The sequence below is a fragment of the Leptinotarsa decemlineata genome, unplaced genomic scaffold (genome assembly GCF_025532065.1).
Source record: "Leptinotarsa decemlineata unplaced genomic scaffold, Ldec_3_MD MMD2_tig00026354_RagTag_RagTag, whole genome shotgun sequence".
NCBI lineage: Eukaryota > Metazoa > Arthropoda > Insecta > Coleoptera > Chrysomelidae > Leptinotarsa > Leptinotarsa decemlineata.
The window spans coordinates 22,835,066-22,858,623 of NW_027412702.1; the positions used below are offsets into that span (position 1 = coordinate 22,835,066).

Here is a 23,558-nt window from a genome sequence, read left to right on the forward strand (position 1 = left end):
AATAGTAGGAATGTTGTCAAATTTTGTCACATCGTGATAGCGAGTTTCTCTCAAAAAATATGTGATTGTTGGCGAAAAAATTTAATGAATTATTACAACCTGTTGCCAGCATTAATTCTTCATATATTTGTCATTTTATTCAAGAGATAGTTCTTGAGAACTATGTTTCAAGTTAGACTGAAATAGCGAAAAATATGAAAGAAAACATTGGTTCGTTTTGCGATTCATCTGAACGAAACACTATCCGTAGCAGCCTCACGAAAACCAGGCCACCAAACGCGGACTGCTATTCCAAGAATTGCATTTACCAAACACCCTGTGAGTGCGGAATATCGGTGAAACTAAGAGGCCATTGAAAGTTCGCATTGCCAAGTTGAGATCATACACAGGGAGGAACACTGGTTCAGGAGGAAATTCAAAGAAGCCGCATACATGTTATCCAACACTGTATCTGTATCTTGTGACCGTATCTTTCATGTAATACAAAAATTATAATAGATTTACTATAAAGATTGGCACAATGCGTACGGCTGCTCTTTGTCGGTATGCACTATGGGTTTCGTTCAAAAAAACTTTTCTGTATCCTGAAATTTCACCAATTGAATATTTTGTTTTATAAAGATCTAAGTTGAGTGCCACACAGTCAATAAAATGAATGATACATGATCTGGTCGACTGTGAAACCAAATCTAATCAAATTTAGTTCTTTAAATCACGGCAATGAAATGAAACTATAAAAATCAGATATTTTGAAGATACTTGACATTCACAGAATACTGGCTGGTGAATTGAATAAGGGTAGAAATCAAAATCTGACAGTGTTCCAAATTTGTCATTTAATCATGTGTAAAACAAATTGTAATAATTAAATAATGATCGTAGGTAGGTAAAAAGGTAACACCTCGTTAGTCCTTAGCTCGCAAAAGTTTCGACTTCTGAGGGTTGTCGTTCGTAGAGGTGCGACAGCTGGTTAACGGAAAAAACAGACAAATACCATGTGACAACGAAATCATTGTACACGACACCATTCAGTCATTTCTGTGACAAGAAGTTTGAAATTTGGAACGTTCAAATATTTCTTTGGAGCCAATATTTCTAATGAAAAAACAATTCAGAACCTATTTCGGTTCAACCGAAAATTAATACAAGTCGAAAATTTTGAATTTATTATGGTGGCGCTATGACGTTGCTATGGAAATATCGAGCAAACATTGAAACACAACGTTTGCTCAGTTGTCAAATAAAAATTTGAGGATTGAAATTTTTCACCAATTCGCGTACTTTTCAGAAATTTTTTGAATGCCATTTTCTACTTCATTCATCTCGAAAATCCTAATGGAAAATTGCATATTTTCATTTCAACAGAAATAATGACATATTTCTATCATTTTGCAAACTACTACAAAATATATTTATCATCAGTTCACCCTAAAGTTTTAAAGTTTCCCTAGGAATCATTTATTAATCTTCAACTTACTTTATCTACGAGGAAATTGAAAGAAATCGGGAATTTTCTGCACGTATCATCTGCTACGATATATTGAATTGTTATGCTATTTGTACATTACTCACGTTCATGAAATTTCGGCTGACTTTGAATTAAATCAAAGTGATATATGTTTTTACTTGTATAAATAGAATAACAATACACCAACCATGTTAACAGCAAAGAAAGTAAATATTGGCTCGAATAAAAACCATTCCATAGAAATCGAACACGATTTATTTTGATGAGACTAATGTTTTCGTTTTGTTCGTGAAATATTTCGTGTTTTCGGAATATTTCAAATTGATGAACGAAATAATGAACGTATAAGCAAAAAATTAAATGAAAATTTGCCACTTAGTATTTGCAGAAATTTCAAATATTGTGAAAATACTGAAAAGGCTTTGAACAAGGCAATTCATGAAAAAAATTAATCAAATTTCTCTCTATCAACATGTCTATACATAATGGTAGTTCGAGGGATGCAATTCTGTTAAAAACAATTGTAGTTATTCAGAAATAGCCTGAAGATGGTGCTCTCAGATTTGAAATGCAAGGACATAGCGGTTGCGGCGGTACCGGCCTAATTATATATCGCTCTTTCAAGAGAAATATCTAAAGAAATCATGTTTGTATTGTCAACTGACAAAAAAGCTGTGAACGACGTATACAGTGTCACCCCAAAAGTATGCACCATATGGGAAACTTATTTATTAAGGATTTTTCGACAAAATGTTATTCATGATAAAAGTTTGTGCATCCCCAAAAACTGACCATTCACCAACAGAATACAGTAAATCACACGTAATATACGAGGAGCTTTCAAATATTTGATTTTGAGACAAGAGGAAAGTACTCTAATTTTGAAAAATTTCGGGAAATGTTATTTAGAAAAGTTGTTCAGCATTGAAAAATATATCTAGATTTGGAGTCATGGCCATCTTGAAATCTAGATATATTTTTCAATGCTGAACAACTTTTCAGAATAACATTTCCCGAAACTTTTCAAAATAAGAGTTCTTTACTCTTGTCTCAAAATCAAATATTTGAAAGCTCCTCGTATATTACGTGTGATTTACTGTATTTTGTATGGTGTATACTTTTGGGATGACACTGTAATATATTTAGTATCAGCATTGCACCCGTGCGAAGCCAGGGCGGTTCGCTAGTACTCTAATTAAACGGAATCCGCATTCTCGGAGATCTTACGTAATCTACATCCATCAATCCTTATATTATCCTAGCCGGCATTCTGAACTCATACTTTCGAGCATAGTCTCTGTTGGATTACAAAAAACTTAAAAATAGTCCACAACGGCCAGTCCTCCGGCTGGGCTACATTTAGTTCAACATATTAATGATCGAGTCGTAATCTGCCGGTTAGTGCAGTTCTAATATTAGACTACTTCGCGTAGTTCAGAAAATCATAGGCCAGTCCCCAGAGAACAGAAACGAGTTCAGCAAGGAATTGATTGAAACAGAAGATTTAATTTTCATTTATTTTTGGGTACCCAAGCAACTAACCTTTTATGGCACAATTGATTCTTATATGTGACAGAATTGGACCTTTCATGATGATTGAATTGCAAAAAATTCACAAAATCACAACATGTGTTTTAATATAAAAAAGTTTCTTTCGTTGCTGTGAAATTGGCCGCGGTGGTAGTGCGCCCGACTCACGGTCGGAAGATTCGATTCCCGCCTCGATCAGATATTTTTTTCGAGAGAATTTATCTGGTTGAAGCTGGAATGATTCTGCAACCGTGTTAGGAATCACACGTTAATAGTTAAGACCTCGTTAGTCCTTAGCTCGCACAAGTTTCTCAACTTCTGAGAGTTGTCGTTCGTATGAGGGCGACAGCTGATTAACGGAAAAACAGTTTTTTAACAGATTTTAAACAGAACAGACAGATATGTCTACTACCAGAATTTGGGTTTTTAATTTTTTTTTCTTCAAAGGACAAAACATAAGCACTACTGGCACTCCTAGAGCGGTGCCTGTGCGAGAGTAGTGATTCACACTGCTTTATAAAGCATCAACGTTGCTGGGGTGTGTACAGTTTTCTGTTTCGGAACAGTGTTCCAAATTTTTGAGAAGCAGCCTTTGCCATTCCAATGACATAATTGTGCCAAGACATATTGATGTCCATTTTAATCCCCAATAAGTCCAATAAGAGGGTTGAAGACAATATGGATCCCTGGTGGACCACCAGCGTGTGGTGATTTACTGCTTTCTCCATGATTTTTTATATCACTGATAGCAAAGCAACTGGTCTTTGGTTATTTGGAAGAGTTTTATTGCCCTTTTTTGGAATAGGCTGAAAAGTATTTAAGAATAGTTGCCGATCGACATATGAAATGGAATATGCAAACAAAACAAATATCAGGAGAAATAAGAGGTTTTTTATCCAAATTCGAATATTTGAAAGACTTCTTAAACATTACCCTGTTGAAAACTGTTTATTCTTCCTTGATAGAGTCCTTACTATCTTATGGAATTTTGGGCTGGGTCGAGGTCAATGATTGCTTCTTGAATCAAATACAGGTTTTGCAGAGATGACTTCTGAAAATTATGTATGGAAAATAGCTGACATTTTCTTCTGACGTACTTTATAATGGATCTCAATGTAGAGATGTAATACAAACATTTATTAATAAAATTTTACTTCATGTTAAAGCTAATAAATTCCAATTCACATGAACATTCTTACAATACCAGAAGAGCTGATGCAATTTTCTTTCCCAGAAATGAAAAACGTATAGGTCAAATCACCTTGCTACAAGAATATATGGTTTGTTACTCAACGAGATAAGGATACTTGTTTTCTTATATTGAACTTATTTCATTACTGCCTTCATATACACATATACAAGTAGTTTTCACAACTACTTCTGTGTTTTCCCCTCTCATCCTAATTTTAAAGAATTACTGTATTTTCAAACAAAAATGTTTCATGTTTTTGTAGGTATATTGTTTACTGTGAATAAACCTCTTGTATCATTATCAAACTATACATCTACATGACTACTATCATTAAAGGAGACTGAGTAATCATTAACGTATTGGTACCAGTGAAAGAAATTATAATCTACTGACTATTATGGATCTAAATCTCTATTTTACTACAATAAAGTATAACTATAACGTATAAATTTCATTAGTTCGGACTTGCATTGTCTAATATGATGTGAAATGATTTGAAATCCCTGAAATAATCAATAAAATTAAAGTTAATGGCTGAAAATAACAATTATGTTAAGCAAAAAAAAACCTGAAATGAAATTACACCTACAGTTTGTTTTATGAGAGAGAGGACATTGGCAGAACAAGATTTTCAGACGATGTGGTGCTGCAGGTTTTTCCGGGTTTTCCTGCAGCTGAAAAAGCAAATGCGCCACTGGCCGCGGAGCGCCAATTAATTTTTATTGTTGTTTTTATTTTTATCGTTGTTTTATAATTTCACAAATATAAAATTAAATACAAGCAACAATTGAAAATTGAACAAATAAAAAAAATTAAAAGCCAAGTTACTTCACGACGTTTCGATTGTTAGTATCCACAATCGTCTTCGGGTGATGACTATCATTTTCGATTCGGATCATTTTCAAAACATAATTGACTATAATATTCACGAGTTTCGAATGGATATTTGATTTCTTCAAAAAAATAGAGCACCGATTATCCGTGCCGCATACAGTTGACAGAATTATTAAGAAAATGTAATTCAGAAGCGACTATGAGTATATCCTTTCGAATAAAAAAATCTGGATTCCGCTGAAAAAAAGTGTTTTTTTCGCCAAATGTTTCCCAAAAATTTTTCGAAAAGTTTTGATGAGACCTTTTCTATCACTCCCAAGAAACAGCAGAAACAATCTGTTCAATAGTATAGGAAATAACAACGAATATAAGAAAAGTCTAATTTTAATTTTAACTTCGATACTAATGGTGATACTATTGACAATTGTCCGAACATTTTTTTCATGACTGTAACGTTTCTGGGTGGAACATGGCAAAATGACTAATTGATTTTTTAAATTAACGATACCCATGAATATATTTTCATAAGCAATATATTCGTGATATATTACTTTTAGTGGCATTCTGTTTAGAGTCATGATCGATATTTATGTATCCACAGCTTCTGTAATTCATATCTAAGGCCCTATTCAAAACTACTAGTGTAAGAGCTTACAAACTTATGTCTATTCTTAGAGATTCATAAGTTTTTCCATCATTTTTCTGATTGTACGGTGTTTTCATGTGGGCAGGCAACGATCGTGCCAAAACTCCAATAGAATTGCTTTATTGAAGTGAGGTACTACGGCATATTTTTTATATTTGAGACTTGCCACATTCAATCATGATTGGCAATGAAATGTTCAATAACCTCGTTCAAATATTTTTAAAATCCGACTTGAGTTCATGTTCATTCATATTAATATTTGTAACCGAATATTTAGAGATGGTATTCTTCTTAATTCCAACTGATTGGAGAGATTCGAAGTAGATTCTCAAACATTCAATAAATATAATATTTGTTCCTTGATATTATCATACTAAATTAATATTTTCACTTAGGTAGATACAAGATATTTCCCTTATTTATTCTTTCATCAAGTAATCACGGAAACAAAAATTTCTTAGTCTAAGAGGTGATGACGAATCTGAAGAAGGCAATTTAGGCAATTTTACATCAAAAACATTGCGAGGTTTGGTGATACAAATAATATTTTCAAATGTTGTTTTTTTATTAGTTGGGAAAGGGATCAAAACATTTTTGTCGTAGTTGAACAATTTATTTTTTTGTCAAACATATATTCTCGAATCTGGTCTAACATATTCATCGATCTGTTATAGTCAAAGTAATCTTTATTGTGAACACTCAATGCTATCGGCGCCCTCAAAGGCCAAAAACACCAATACAAAGAGATAAAGCCGCTACCAGCTACTCCACGCGGACTGAAGAATTGGAGGTTCGTATTGGATGATTTTTACTAACCGAGTTTTATGATTGGCTGAAGTGTCATAAAATTAAATTTGAAGTTATGTTACGGTGACGAATAAAAATCGGGAATACGGGGATGGTTATCGCCGTCGTGTTCAGTTCAAGAACTGACGGCTATCATGAGTGTTGAAACTCGATATTAATGCAGTTATTACTTGATATTTTTGTTATCTGTGGCATCCTTGGACAAGTACTAATAGTAATAACGAGTGTGATAACAACGGATACTTTTTCCTGTGTAGTGATTTCAATAGCGCTGGTGAACAATGCGAAAAAGAGATACCAGTGAATAAGATTCGGATACATTTGAATATTGAAAAACAGAGAGTATGTTTCAATGTACATAAGAATCTACATCTCAAGTTTGGTTCTTTGAAATTATGTGGAAAAAAACTTGAGAACGGCAATTTGGCTATCATAAGAACATGGAAGATGATATTTTTGAGGAATGGTTTGAAAACACATTGACCCCAAAGTTAAATGCGAATAGTGTAATAGTTCTTGACAACGCTTCCTATCATTCGCGACAGCTCATCAAAGTACCGTATAAAAATTCGAGGAAAGATGAAATACAAAGTTTTTCAATGGAAAACATTTTGTATTTTGAAGATAGCTATACCAAAAACCAACTACTTGAAGTTTTACAGACAAAAACATTTCAAGAAATGTATGCCCTTGAGAGTATTGCTGAAAAGTATGGACACACCATATTGAGACTTCCTCTTATTTTTGTGTTTTCAATCCCATCGAGTTGAGTTGGGGAAAATTGAAACAAAGCATCAAACGTGAAAATAATTTTACAAAATTTGATAAGAAGGTAATAAAGCTAGTTAAAGAAGAAGTATCTAATATTACTGAAGAAGACTGGCATAAAAATATTAAAAAAGTAATTTTAGTTGAAAAAGACTATATGGAGATTGGACACTTCCATATTAATGGTGGAAATAAATTCATTATGATTTAAATGACGACAGTGATAGTGAAACAGAGAATATGGAAGAGGAATTATCAGAAGCTTGTATATATATATATATATATATATATATATATATATATATATATATATATATATATATATATATATATCAATTTGTGAGGTTGCAGTCAATAGCTGGGCTGTTACAAAGAAAACTCTTCGTTATATGTCAAGCTTTCGGTATATTTCACACCTTCGTCAGGACAACTACAATAATAAGATTATATATCTTGTAAAAAATATATAAATATGGAGAACTTACTAACGTGAGAATTAAATATAAAATGGTTCAAAAACAGATAGAAAAACATTAAATAATGACAGTTGATAAAAGTTTTTGGCTGACAATGTCAAGTGGGAAAATTCTGAATGATACTCGAATTACTAGATCTTTTATTTTCTTTATCATATTTCAGTAGGTACGTGTAAATTTTGCTAAGACTATCAATATAACAGCCCAGCTATTGACTGCATCCTCATAAATTGCACCGATTTATATATATATATATATATATATATATATATATATATATATATATATATTATATATATATAATTATATATATACATATATAATATATATATATATATATATATATATATATATATATATAATGTGTCATAAGTTCCTAGAAAGTCAACTATTACAACACGAAAGAGGTACCTATTTTAGGAAACACGAGCCTTTAAAAAAATTTAAAGAAATTATTGCAGTTTCTTACTTTATCATACATAATTTCTGGGATTTCTGTTTTTGAAATGAACAAAAAATATATTTAAGCAATTTGAAACTGATTCATTAATTGATTTTGAGAATATGTTCGAAACATCCAAACGAATACGATTGTAAATCTCTATGAATATCTCAAATGTTAGCTATGAGACGTGCTCTGATGATTCAACCTAAATATCATTTCAAATTAACACGTTCAACCCAGGAATAACTAAATGATTTCAATTTGTAAATGAGTGATGCCTGAATATTTTTAGAGCTGCGCAAACCTGACATTATTGGATTCTTCACACCCTTAAAATTATAAATATAATAAATGGTAGAACTGAAAATTTGATCAGGAATGTAAGTTGCTTGAAAGAGAATTCAGGCAAAAACATTTTATTTCAATGCGTTAGTATTTCTGGTTGAGTTTAGTAATTTGTTCATGAGCAGATATGAATTGGAAGTAAAAGTTAAATTACTTTCACGAACCTGGATCCGATATGGAGATGACATATTTGCAATTTTGTAACACAAAAAGCACTCAACTCTTAACAATAGGACGTCTGATATCAGGTTTACATATAAAATTGAAAACAAGGAGGAGATACAATTGAAAAAAACTGATTATTACAGTTCTTTGTATGATTTCCACTATAAAGAATTTTACAAAAACCTTTCGTTAATGTATTATTGATTAGAAGTAACCATAGTCTAGAATTTGATGTCTTCAGAAAGAATATCAGTACTCTTAGATATTGTCTTGATAGCCCACAGTAGTGTCCACAACACAATATGACAGGTCTGATCTTTCTTGTCCGTAGGCTTGTTGAGGTCTCCTTGAGACTGTCATGAACATTCAAAGTTCATTTCTTTAGATTTGTTTACTGCCAGTCTTCAAGCATAGCCACTGACTGATAAGAAAGTGTTTCTTCCTCATTCAGAGGAATCGGGCAAATTTCGGATATGCAGTTGGTTAGTACCTCATCCACTAGATGGAGCGACAGTTTTGTTGTTCGCTCCAACTTAAGACGAGGAATGAAATACTCTGAAAGAATTTTGATTTTCAATTATGGAATATCATTGACTTTAGGTCGATGATGGTCACTATCTTCCACTGACGAGTGGCTAACGAGTCCGAAACCGGTCTGCAAGTGTGCCCGTTCCAAAATTGAAGGTCGACTCTTTCAGTTGTATTGCCAATTGCGTATGCAGGATATAATTCAACGCCGCGACGTTCGTGGTATTAGCCAGTAGAGTAGTTGTTTTCTGATTGGCGTCAGTCCATTCAACCCACTGTGTAGGTATATCCAAGACTGGTTTGAACATTTGAAGTTCATTTCTTTAGATTTGTTTACTGCCAGTCTTCAAGCATAACCACTGACTAATAAGAAAGTTTACTATTATTATTATTCATTTTGTGAATTTTCCAGCTGATATCTGATGCCTCCAATTTGAAGAATAAATGATTTCATTATCAATTTGCATAGCATTTTTCAAAACAGAAATCAACGACGATATATAATCGAGCGTACGCAAAAGGGGTCAATGAATCAAAACATCTATCGAAACTGCATGCTGAAACCGTGACCGGTCAAATTGTACCTAACGAAAACATTACAAATCAAATAATTTTTAATCACGCTCCCCGTTCTTCCGGGTTTATATATAAAGAACAAGTTATTCCGTTTCGAGTACAGTTTGCAATGGGTCCCTTGCGGACTCTGGCCCTGTTTGGCCTGCTTTTAGTGACAGCGAACATCGGATCATCAGCTCCGAATTGTTTGAAAGACCTAAATATAACTTCATCGAAGCAGTCGTGTTTGCTCGGCCATATAGTACAGCTGCTCAGTAAACTTGTCGAGTGTCAACAGTGTCCGGATGATGGCCAAGTAATTCCGCACAACCTAACACCACCTTACCCATTGCCGCAGTGCGATCCTGAAACTATTGGAATAAGTCAATCGGGTGTTAAACCTTCATCCAGAGATCTAATTCAGGACCAGCAATATTTTGGACAAGATTTACAACGGAAACCAGAAAACTTTGGAGAATCTGAAACCACAGAACTACCCGAGGATACTGATGCCCCGGAAGAACACGAGTTGGAATCAAAATCGGCGGAAAATGAAGCAACCGAACCTCAAGAAGAGTCTGAAAGGGCTTTAGATATATCTGAATCCGAAACACCTGAAGATCCAACTACAGAAGATTCGTCTGCTTCCAAAACAGTCATAACAGAAGAACTGAAACCGTCATCTCAACTAACATTAGACGAATCGGAAACAGAAACATCCGAATGGGTGTCAACTACAGAAGAGCAAAGGTTCAAGCCAGAAGACGACTCGGAGGAATCAGAAGAAGAAGATATATTCATGACTCCAGAATATCCCCCTGAGATCGTGACAGAATCATCAAAAGAATCTTCATCTACAGCGCATTCATCCGAATTCGCACCACAAGATGCTTCATTGAAACCAATTAAATTCGAAGCGACGTCTGAAAGAATATCAGATAAGTCAGGAACAGAAATTGCTGGAGATAATGTTACAGGACTGGGTTTAGTAATGAAAGATGACTCCAAAGAGGCGGAAGTAACCATGCAATCAGAACCAGAATCAGAAAGGGCATTAGACGGTTTCATAACAACAGAAATGTTAGAAGAAACCACCACAGAAGAGACAGCACAAATACCAGAAGGAGATAGAGAATCAGTTCTAGAAAATAACTCTGAAGAAATAGAAAAAGAAGATATTCATAAGGAAATAGAATCACCATCTGAAAGGCCCATATTTGAATATAAAAAACCAACATCGACTGTCGAAACTACCATAGATCTAACTACAGAATATCATGTCTTGGAGAACAAATCAGAATCGGCATCTGAAAAAACATTGAATGAATCAGAAACAGACCCATTTGAACAAAAAGAAAATACAGAAACACCATTGAGACTTGTGTGGGGAAAGGTCTCAGAGCTTTCAGAATCGCCATCTGAAAAGACCACAGAGGCATCTGAAATTAAATCCTATGAACTATCATCTTCGAAACAACCAATTATAGGAGATTCGATTAAATTCGTATCTGGAAATAATTCGGATGAATCAAAAAATTTCTCAAAAGAGGAACGGGAATCGGATACCACATCTGAAAGTTCATTCGATGAATCGGAGACAGAATCATCAGAAACTACAGATGATCCATCAGAACTCTCACGAGAAGAAGGGTCAGAAGAGACGGACCAAATTAACGTAACTGATGAACCAAATTCAACATTTGAAACGGCACCATTTGAAACAGAAACAGCAGAACCGAAAAAAGACACAGCAGTGTCAGCTGAACAACAGACACCTGAATTCGAAGAAGAATCTGAATCAGAGGAATCAGACGAGTCAGAATTCACCAATAAAGAAACATTAGATGACACAGAAACAGAAGTATCAACTGATGAGGAAACTACAGAAGATTCTTCTGAATTCTTACCAAGAGGTAGCTCAGAGAAACCAGAAGAACTGGAACCTACATCTGAACAAACTTCAGATGAATTGGATGAAAATACTTCTGAACAATCTGAACCAGAGACTCAGAGAACATTAGATGAATCGGTGAAGGGAACTCAGGAGGAAGATGAAACTACAAATGAGCCAACTACAGGAGCAGAATCTGTATCAGAAAGTGCTTCAGAAAAACCAGAAGAACTAGAATCTACATCTGAACAAACTTCAGATGAATCGAATGAAAATACTTCTGAAGAATCTGAACCAGAGTCTGAGAGAACATTAGATGAATCGGTGAAGGAAACTCAGGAGGAAGATGAAACTACAAATGAGCCAACTACAGAAACAGAACCTGTATCAGAAAGTGCTTCAGAAAAACCAGAAGAACTAGAATTTACGTCTGAACAAACTTCAGATGAATCGGATGAAAATACTTCTGAAGAACCTGAACCAGAGTCTGAGAGAACATTAGATGAATCGGTGAAGGACACTCAGGAGGAAGATGAAACAACAAATGAGCCAACTACAGAAGCAGCACCTGTAACAGAAAGTGCTTCAGAAAAACTAGAAGAACTAGAACCTACATCTGACCAAACTTCAGATGAATCGGATGAAAATACTTCTGAAGAATCTGAACCAGAATCTGAGAGAACATTAGATGAATCGGTGAAGGGAACTCAGGAGGAAGATGAAACTACAAATGAGCCAACTACAGAAGCACAACCTCTATCAGAAAGTGCTTCAGAAAAATCAGAAGAAGCAGAACCTACATCTGAAAGAACATTAGATACGTTTAAGCCCTCAAATGCGAATGTTTCAGAGGAATTGAAAGAAACGGGAGTAACCGAGGAAATAGCATCACCTTCGAAAAAATTAGATCAATCAGGATCCGGTTCAGTTGAAGAGAAAAAGACAAAAACATCCGAAGAAACAGAGTCAACTACCGAAGCAAAGGAAGGAATGTCTGTACCAATAGATGAGTCAGCCAAAGAAGAGTACACTACATCCGAAGAAGAAGAATCTAATACATCCGAAGAAGAAGAGCCCACTACATCCGAAGAAGAAGAGCCCACTACATCCGAAGAAGAAGAGCCCACTACATCCGAAGAAGAAGAGCCCACTACATCCGAAGAAGAAGAGCCCACTACATCCGAAGAAGAAGAGCCCACTACATCCGAAGAGGAGATGCCAATAACTGCCGAAGGAGAACATAAAACGTTTGTATTGAAAGGATTACATGCGTCGTTGAATGAGTCAGCTAAAAAAGAAGAGCCCACTACATTCGAAAAAGAGGTGCCGAAAACTTCCGAAGAAGAAGAAAAAACAACAGTATTGAAAGGATTATATGAATCGGTAACTAAGCCAGCCGAAGAACAACCACCTACATACGAAAATGAAGATAATACATCCGAACTGAAAGGATCAGCAAATGATATAACTGAAAATGAATCGGAAACAAAAGAGGTTAATGGTATTGTACCAGAAAACAGTTCGGAGAAATCGAAAGAGTTAGAAACAAATGAGAAACCTGAACCCGAATCTCAAAGAACATTAGACGACGAAACAAAACTGAAAGAAGTGGAAACTATAGCAAATTCATCCGAAGGAAGAAAAAGAGAAGAATTTGAACCCGATTTAGAAGACGGTTCGGAAGAATCACAGTACGATCCAGAGGAAACTAAAAGGAAAGAAGCAGGGTGTGAACAAAAGCCAATGGAGGGATCCTCAGAAATGCTTTCTCCGATAATAAAGAATAGCAGAAAGTATATTAACCCCCAAACATTTTTCATACCTGTTCTCAGATTTGATGGAACACCCTGTCTCACATCAGATGAATTAAGAGCGTATATTTATAATATGTTTTCTTGTCCGAAACATGGTTTGAAAGCTTTGAAAGTTTAATATCCAAATTTTTTTTTGTAAAAATGCAAATGATGCTGTGATATTTTTTGCGGTTACTACTTTTGTCGACAATAGGGAGAAACTATTAGAATAAGACTTTTTCATCTGTGATAAGAGTTTGTTAAGAAAAGTTAAAATTGTAGGTTATTTTATTGTGAAAATAACTGTTTTTTCCACAAAAAATTGTTGTTCTACAATAAAGTGGTATTGTATTATTGCTTGACTATTATTTTTTCTACAATCAGTCAAATTCTGTTTCATTGTCCTTTAGACAGTTTCGGACAGTTCATACTGTTACGAATCATTAACAATAGGATTATTTATAAATCTATATTTCAATATGTTCATTCTACGTTCTACGTGGACAAAGTTTTACAAAATCATGTGATAACTTGCTACCAAATGTCCACACAAATGAAAAAAAAAATAGTGTTAACCTACAACACTCATGGTTCATGCAATGAAGAAAGCCGATTACTGAATATGATAATGTTGAAATGCCTATTCTTGGATCTGGATGGCGAATCCAACAGTTTCATTGACGTGAACTGACCAAGAGCAGGATTTGAAAAAAAAATTTTTAGAAACAGTTGGTGTATTTAGTAGACATAATTCACATTACTGTGACAGCAATCAATACACGATATGAATAATAGTTTAAAAAAACTGAAAAAATGCTTTAGTAGCAACACAAACTACTTCTCTGTCACATAACAAATGTTGGAAACTTCTAAAGAATACAATAAAGCAATAAAGAGATATGTAGAACATGTATAGAGATGTCTTTCAGATACAAACTGTAAAAAAACTTATTGGAAACAACTCCTTCCATATGAAAAACAAAGGTCATTTTCTTGAAACCCCTTTTACTTGAACATTGAATTTCACAAAAATCCAAACATGCATTATGAAATTGAACAGATATCATCCATAGGAACTCTACCCGAAATATTATATGAAAATGCAATACATGTTTTTCGTTTACAAAAAAAAACATTGAGAATCATTGCAAATGCTCCAGCATTCGACTACTGCCAACCGTTGTTCATGAAATATAATAGCATGCCTTTGCCATCTTTATATATATTTCATTGTATATTGAAGATACATAAAAATAACCAAAATTATGAAACACTCTCTCATAACCATGAATATAACACCAGATCTGGCGACTTATTGAAAATACCCAAATTTCGTTTGACAACATCCAAAATGAATTCTTTAAACTTGAATTTATATAATAAAATTCCGTCAAAATTAAGAAGTCTTAATTTTAATCAGTTCAAAATCAGAATGAAACAATATTTGAAATCTAAATGTTTTTACAGTGTGCAAGAATATTTACAAAATGATTTTTGACATTATCATAGTTGTATATAATAATAATATATATGAAGGAGAAGTTTGTTGTTAATCTTGGTATAGAATTCTTGTTGCAGATTTACGATATTGTTAGCCTTTTTTAAAATTGTATGTTTATGCTATATTTATTATTGATGTATATTTTATATTTTTGTTTTTTTAATATCTGAAAATTTGTTGTTGTTGTAGATTTTGAGTTTATCATTTTCAGACAGGTAGATAGACAGAGAAAAGCAGTAGGAAAACTTTCTATTACAACTATTTGATAGTTCTTTGACAAGTTTATAGAAACATAAATTGTCTATGTTGACGTTTACGTGACATGATAAAGAGAAATAAAAACTGTCTAAGTCTAGGTGACGTGACTATGTTTACGTGACTATGTTTACATGTAGGTGACTTGTTGTTTGTGTTTACATTTACGTGACGTGACAGTGTTTACGTGACTATGTTTATGTAACTATGTTTATATCTACGAGACTTGACTGTGTTTACGTGACTATGTTACGAATACCTATACGTATGTTTACCTGACTATGTTTACGCTTAGTGACCTGTTGATCTTGTTTAACTCTAGGTAACTTTACTATATTTACGTATACGTGACGTGACTGTATTTACGTGACTATGTTACGAATGTACCATACGTATGTTTACGTGACTATGTTTACGTCTAAGTGACTTGTCCATTTCTAAATCTAGTTGACTTTACTATGTTTACGTCTACGTGACGTGACTGTGTTCACGTGACCAAGTTTATGAATGTTTATGTATGCTTACATTTAGCCATGTTTACGTGACTATGTTTATGTGACTATGTTTACGTCGACATCACTTGATTGAACAGCTGTATTCTCACAAAGGAAACCTTTGAATAGTAACCCTTACTTCTTGTTTCAGTGGCAGTTGCTTTGAAGGACAGTGGCAGAATGGAAAAAGACACGGCTTGGGTGTGGAAACAAGGGGGCGGTGGATTTACAGAGGGGAATGGACACAGGGTTTCAAGGGTCGGTACGGTGTCAGACAGTCGAATACGTCCACGGCCAAGTACGAAGGGACTTGGGCGAACGGACTTCAGGATGGATACGGATCAGAAACTTACGCTGATGATGGTAAGATGAAACGTGTTAGCAGTTACTAGTCAATGTGCGTTAAAATTTTTAGAATGTTCAACATATATAATGGAAAGTGAACTATTCAAAACAATTCGATATTTGAAACTAAAAAGACATACACTAAAATAATCTCAGTAACCACAGTATATAGTTATTTAGTGTCATAAATTTATTCAATTCATCAAAGTGTGACCAAACTCAAGTTGGCCCTATTGCTAACGAGCTCGGGTCCATTAGAGAACCATTATTGTTTTCTCCGCTGATTAACGAGTGCTAACAGATAAACAATTGAACATCAATTGCCAACTCTTTTCTGAACTTGAAAGGTTACTATGAATTTCATTCTAAAACCAAAAATAACGGTGTAATGCGCCTTTTCCACTTTGCGTCAAGTTTGTCATGAAACTTAAAATGGAAGAAAAATTATTGATATCGTTTGCAATATTTGCTACTTAACTTTTCGTAAAAGTATTTGCTGAACGTATTTTATTTGTAACTTATCTTGGGAGGCCGTTTGAAACAATCAATTCAATGAAACTTGTCACTTTTGTCATTTTGACGTTTATGAAATCTCTTTTTTGAGTCATTGCTTTTCATGTCAGTTTACTCTAGTTACGGAAAGAGTTTCTACTCATTTAGAAAAAATGTGATATGCTTGAAGCATACTTAGTTCGTTGAGAAAATTCCGACCATGCTCTTTGAACTATGTGTTATGTTTCCAGAAAGAACGATTCTTGATCGATATTGTTTTAGTGGATTGAAAATATTGCGACCAGTTTTTTTAACGACAATACTATAACAGGTGAGCGTTGTTTGTAGTTTCTTAAAACCATATGGAATTTTTTTTGTTATCTCAAATAAGCTAATTGTCAAAGAGTGTTTTTTAACAAAACAGTGCGTCGCCACAAAATACAAGAGACGTAAATTATTTTTTAAGTGACCTTTTTGATTGCTACCAGAGAACCTGCTCGTTCTCCGGACATTACACCTATGGATTTTAATTTCAGGGGAATTTTGAAGAACAAGGTGTATTGCTACAATAGTATCGATGACCTCCAGATAGCGATAACGAAAAGAATGCATATAAACGATGGTCGAATCGTTTTAAAGACTACAAGAAAGGTTCTTAAGCTATTTAAAAACACAAGCATTTATTGACACTTTTCAATCAACATTTTTCCAATAAAAATGTTGAAATATAGGAATATTGACAGCATCAGTCATACCAACTATGCCATTAACCTTAAAAATGTAAAATACAGAGATATATAACCAAAGAGCAGCTCGATACATTTTTTAACATTTTTATTGAAAAAATGTGGTTGTTGAAGTGAAAAGTGTTAAGTAAGGAGGAATAAGGTGTAAAGGTGACCTAGTGAATGAATGCTTGTGTTTCAAAATAGTTTATCTTGTGAAAAAAAAGACTGAAAAGTTGCCCTTTTCTGAACTTTGAAGGCCGTAACTTTGTAAATAAGGAAGAGCGCCGCTTTTTTCTTCAGGATTCGTAATATACGCATCAAAATACGTAATTATACCCAAAAAAAATTTCAAAATCGCCGGGTACTCTCCCTGGGGAATTTCTAAGAACGAGGTGTATCACTACAATAGTATCGATGACCTCTAGATAGCAATAACGAATAGAATACGTATAAACGTATGCTATTCGTTATAAAGACTACAAGAACGGTTCTTAAGTGTGCCCTAAAATGTATTGAGCAAGAAGAAGATGTATCCGAAAATAAAAATAAATATTAAAGTAATATTGCAACCGATACGTATTATTTAATTTTGATTTTGAATTTCATGGCAAACTTGACAAAAAGTGAAGAAAGCGAACAACTACTGTGATAGCGAAACATGTTGTGATATATGTGATTTATTCCTGAAAATAAAATTTGTGAGGGTCAAATCCTAAGGTGTAGTTTATGAAAAAACTACTTCATTTTCAGGTTTAGGATACAATTCATAATAACCTTCTATGTTCAGAAAAAAGTTGACACCGATTCATTTCATAAATTACATTTTTTGAGTTGAAATGAAAGCTGATTTTACTAGCTAATTTCATTCGAGTTCAGAACATTTTTTTCACTCATACATAATAAAAATGGAAAATATTTTGTGAAAGCGAAGAATGAAATTACCCAATGAAATCATCTTTTATTCCGAGTTAATATCTAAAATGGGCCATCAAAAGCCTCTTATAAAATAAACATCCTCAAAAACTTTTGAAAACAGTTCAAAAATAACGCTGTTTAGTATTCCACTTAAGAACGGGTGGAAGTGACGAGTCAGGCATTCAAAAATTCTTTCGTTACTCATCCAAATATTTTTATGAATCTCATTCATGAATGAAATGAAATCACACGATGACTTACTTATTTTCCATCCAAATATCGACAAAACATGGTGACTGACGACTCATTTACTTCTCAGTATGCGTGTTTTGATTTTCATGTGTCATCACTGTGCTTCTGAGAAGATGATCGAGGTCGTTGAGCGGTCAGGGATTATGTTTCCATGTTTCATTCATTTCAACTAGTACGCTTGTCAGTTGCAGTAACTCATATGCTGAGTAAGTAGTATGGAGTAACTACGAGAACGTTAAAAATCCCCCCTCTTAACTTTCGAAGCGGGCAAGATATCAAAGTTGTACAGAGTGTGCCAAATTGGACACTTTTAAAGGAGAACACCTGTTTTCGATTCTTCCATCAGTTCGGAGTTCCATTGTCTAATATAATATAAATTAATTTGATAACCCTGAAAAAAATCAAAAAGATTACCCGAAAATAACAATTTTATTAAACAAAACACTGAAATTACAAAGAAATAACATACAACAACAACCAAACAAATAAAAATTGAAATATTAATAAAAGCTGAAAAAATTAAAAAATTAAAAATATTATTAACAAAAAATAAAAATATAAAACTTAAAAAAGTTTTCAAACCAAGTTATGTCACAACGTTTCGATTGTTAGTATCCACAATCGTCTTCGGGTGATAACTGGACTTATTCCTCCGAGATCTGACTATTCATATGTCAGTCGAGTGCTTTCACCTATCTCCTCTTCCCTCTTTCCGCTTCATTGGTTTTGGCGGGAGATGACCGTTTGGCGGGAGTTGGTCGTTTTTCGCTTGATTAGAGGTTTCCATATGTTACGTATCTCTACGGTAGCTTGACTAAATGCGTTGTTGGACAACATATACGCGGCTTCTTTGAATTTTCTCCTAAACCAGTGTTCCTCTTTAAAAATCTGTTTAAAATCTGTTTTAAAATCCTTTGTGGATGTTTTCAGCTTGAGCCCACTTGATGTTGTGTTGATGAGTCCAAACATGCTCTGCTATTCCGGATTTGCTGGTTTCTCCTCGCTGTGTGTGTTTCTTGTGCTCAGCAATGTGAACTTCCAATTGCCTCTTAGTTTCACCGATGTATGATTCTCCGCACTCGCAGGGTATCCGGTAAATGCAATTCTTGGAATCGCAGTATGTGTTTGGTGGCCTGGTTTTCGTGAGGATGCTACGGATAGTGTTCCCAGATTTAAAGCAGGTCCTGATGTTATACTTGGACCCAATCTGTCTTATCCTTTCCGATAATCCTCTGATGTGAGAAAGTACAAGTACTGGTTGTGGCGGTTTCTCTTCCTTGTGGAGTTCTTGCTGTCTTCTAGCTAAGGCCTGTTCTACCATCGCTTTGGAGTAACCATTCCGTTGAAGGTCATTTTTGATGATGTCTAGTTCCTTTTCGAGACCCTTCTTCATAATACAGAGCCCAAAAGCACGGTCTAGTAGAGTCTTGATGATTCCTCTCTTAGTCGATTGATGGTGGTTGGATTTCTGGTTCAGATACTGTCCTGTGTGAGTGGGTTTTCGATATAAAGATGCGAGGAGAAACCAGCAAATCCGGAATAGCAGAGCATGTTTGGACTCATCAACACAACATCAAGTGGGCTCAAGCTGAAATCATCCACAAAGAGGAACACTGGTTTAGAAGAAAATTCAAAGAAGCCGCGTATATGTTGTCCAACAACGCATTTAGTCAAGTTAGCGTAGAGATACGTAATATATGGAAACCTCTAATCAAGCGAAAAACGCCAAACGGTCATCTCCCGCCAAAACCAATGAAGCGGAAAAAGGGAAGAGGGGATAGGTGAAAGCACTCGAATGACCTATAAATAGTCAGATCTCTGAGGAATACGTCCAGTTATCACTCGAAGACGATTGTGGATACTAACAATCGAAACGTTGTGACATAACTTGGTTTGAAAACTTTTTTAATTTTAATTTTTTCATTTTTTGTCAATAATATTTTCAATTTTTCCAGTTTTTATTAATATTTCAATTTTTATTTGTTTGGTTGTTGTTGTATGCTATTTCTTTGTAATTTCAGTTTTTGTTTAATAAAATTGTTATTTTCGGTTAATCTTTTTGATTTTTTTCAGGGTTATCAAATCAATTCATATTATATTAGACAATGGAAGTCCGAACTGATGAAATACACCACGAAAAATTGTCAACCACCTTCAAACAAATCTTGTTTTCAAACTAGATAGATGAAAACTGATGAGGGTGTCTGAGAGTCAAATTTTATGACAAATCGGAAATCGATATCTATCATCGTTTCTGAGTTACAGCAGAGTTTTTTTTTCAAAAAAGAGCATTTTCGAAAAGTTGCTGTCACTGTTTTCCTGTCAAAAATTTCTTATTTATTTAGTTATATATACACGGGCAAGCCCAATTCAGATATAAGTAGTACAGTACTATGTAGTACTTGATACAATACAGTGGATTAAAAGTAAATTATAAGAATAATACAATTTCCAAGTAAGATAACAAGTAGATTTTTTAAGGAAAATTAAAATGTATAACAATATGAACTAATATAATTCATACAGGCAAGTAACAGTAGACACAACAACGTTAGTTAAAGAGTTAGCCAATCAAAGAGTTCTGGGAATAAAGCTGTTTCATGAATAATTGAATCTGTGAATAAAAACGTTAAACGTTTGCACCTGTCTAGTTGAACGACTGGGGAGAGGTAAAGATAATTTGGAGAGAAGCTCGGGGCTGATACTCAGTCAGTTGATCTCTGTATCTGTAGAGTAGGGAGGGTGAGTGTAGACTTACAGCACTCAGGCCACATGTGACCCATTGTACATCCCCCCGAGGAGTTGTCCTCCTTGGTCATTGTCCATCCTGTCCTATACAGAAAGGTGGATAGGTCACTTAGGAGACATCTCCTTTATATTGGCAGGTGTAGGCCAAGACTCGCCGAATTCACACTCTCTTTGGCAACCTTGGAAGGTGCAGCGACATTACTGTCGTTGCACGGCTTCTTCAACCTTCTTGTGGTTTCCTTCGTGGAGGTGCACGAGTGAGGGAGCTTTCCTGCAGGGGCAGCCGGTTCTTTGCCTTAATTCAAGGCGGAGCTCTTGGCGCTCGCCGCAGGAGGTGCCCTTGGTGTTGGAGGTGGAGAGAGGGAGGAGGAGGGTGTACTTATAGTTGCTGCCACTCCTGTCTCTTTCGGTCTCTTTCTCCTTTTATCCTCGGCGCCGCAAATGCGCTTACACCATGGTCTTTGTATCACATCAGTCCGTTGATAATTTTGAAAAGAAGTATTGAATCTCCAAGTTTTCTGCGAGCCTCAAGAGAAGGTATGTTCAAAATGCATTCCAATGCAGTATAGCCATAGTATACATACATCTTGAAGGCAATATATCGCAGAAAATTGAGCTCCGTCACGCTGGAACCCGTTTTCCAAAAAATCTACCTTTTTTTGTAGCCGACTTTACCTACAACTACTAAGGACGAGTAATATTACCAAAAAGTTCTAAAATAGGTTCTAAATTGATTGTAGTTTATTGTAGTAATAACAAAATATTACTATATTTTATATTTTTTGAAGTATAACAAAAAAGTTACGATAACAAGACTTCAAATCATAAAATAACAATTGTCCTCAAACAACAAACGATGGGGTTGATTGTAGCTGATATTAGATGTTTGTAGTTACCATTAAACACATCAAAAATGAATGAAATAAAATCGAGTATTTTTCAATCAAACTGACCTAACATAACCTATCCTAACCAACATATGTAACCTGAAATCTGAAGTAAAAACTAACGTATTTTAGAATGCTTTATTTGGAAAAAAGCATCTACCATCAACATCTAACCTGACTTCCTAATTCAAAAAAGAACTCATGTTAGATGGTCAGGATTAAGAATTATTTCCAACATACTAACATGAGTTCGTTTCGTTTTTGAATTCGGAAGTCAGGTTAGATATTGTGGGTAGATGCTTTTTTCAAATGAAGCATTCTAAAATACGTTAGTTTTTATTTCGGATTTCAGGTTACATATGTTGGTTAGGATAGGTTATGTTAGGTTAGTTTAGTTGCAAAATACTTGATTTTATTTCATCCATCGTTTGTAGTTTGAGGACAATTGTTATTTTATGATTTGAAGTCTTGATATCGTAGTTTTTTTGCCATACTTCAAAATAATATAAAATAAATTGATACTGTGTTGTTCCTAAAATAAACTACAATCAATTTAGAACCTATTTCAAAACTTTTTAGCGCATTATTACTTGTATTTCGTTGTCTGAATAATATCAATAGGGATTTCTCAGTAACCGATAAGACTACAAAAAAATTAACATTACTACATTTATTAGTATCGTTTGTAGGTAAAGTAGGCTAAAAAAAGATAGATTATTTTCAAAGCGGGTTCCAACGTGACGGAGCTAGAAAATTGTGCTATTTCTATGAAAACATTTCTAAAGCAATGGTGCAATGATGCAAAAAACTTTTTTTTCAAATGAGATATGAATAGTTATTGATGGAAAACTTTTTTTTTTCAATTAGACACCTTATCTATTCCTGCATATTTTATCTGAAATTACCTTTCCAAAAATGTATTTCATCAAGTAGGCTTTGGACGATGCGGCGATAAAACAGAAAGAAATTATTCCGTAGTCGCCACCAAATGTTGAGAAAGCTTTTCACAGCAGTAATTATAACGCATATTCACGATAAAACTGAAGATATTGTGGCTAGAAGTTTCACTCTAAAGAGTCTTCTAGAACATTCGAAAGTGTAGAAGAGCATTGCACAACATTCCAGAACTTTCTGGAATGTGGGAGAATCTGGAAAGTTCTGGAACATCCCAAATCATTGTAGTACGATAAAGCAAGTTTATCTCTTTTTCAAAACTGTTTCATTCAGCTTGCCATGTTTGTTTATTTATTTATTCATTCATAAAAATAATATAGTCATTGGGTGTAGGTTACGCCACGCCCAACGAGAGTGGTGTGATGACTGCTGCTTAGGACCTCCCGAATTATTTTTAACGTTTTAGTACATTTTTTAATTAGACCCCGTTTTTTTACTCATTTTTATTGCGTTCAGACATTAATGGGTAACTTTAATTTACAATATTCATCAATATCGCCCGGGAAAACAATAAAAAACGGAATATAAACAGTTCATGCCAAGT

At 34.3% G+C, this 23,558-nt stretch overlaps 2 protein-coding genes across 2 annotated transcripts in view; both read left to right on the top strand.

Moving 5' to 3' along the window:
* Positions 1-23,558, top strand: part of LOC111505080 (junctophilin-1) — a 103,921-nt gene that overhangs the window by 10,650 nt on the left and 69,713 nt on the right. The window contains exon 2 of the mRNA XM_023159828.2: positions 15,845-16,056. Within this exon, the coding sequence (XP_023015596.2) occupies positions 15,845-16,056 (212 nt within the window). The remainder of the gene's footprint in view (positions 1-15,844; positions 16,057-23,558) is intronic.
* Positions 9,869-13,797, top strand: LOC141486415 (uncharacterized). The gene has a single exon (XM_074184335.1). It carries the CDS (start codon positions 9,890-9,892, stop codon positions 13,580-13,582), a length of 3,693 nt encoding a protein of 1,230 aa, XP_074040436.1. The 5' UTR covers positions 9,869-9,889; the 3' UTR covers positions 13,583-13,797.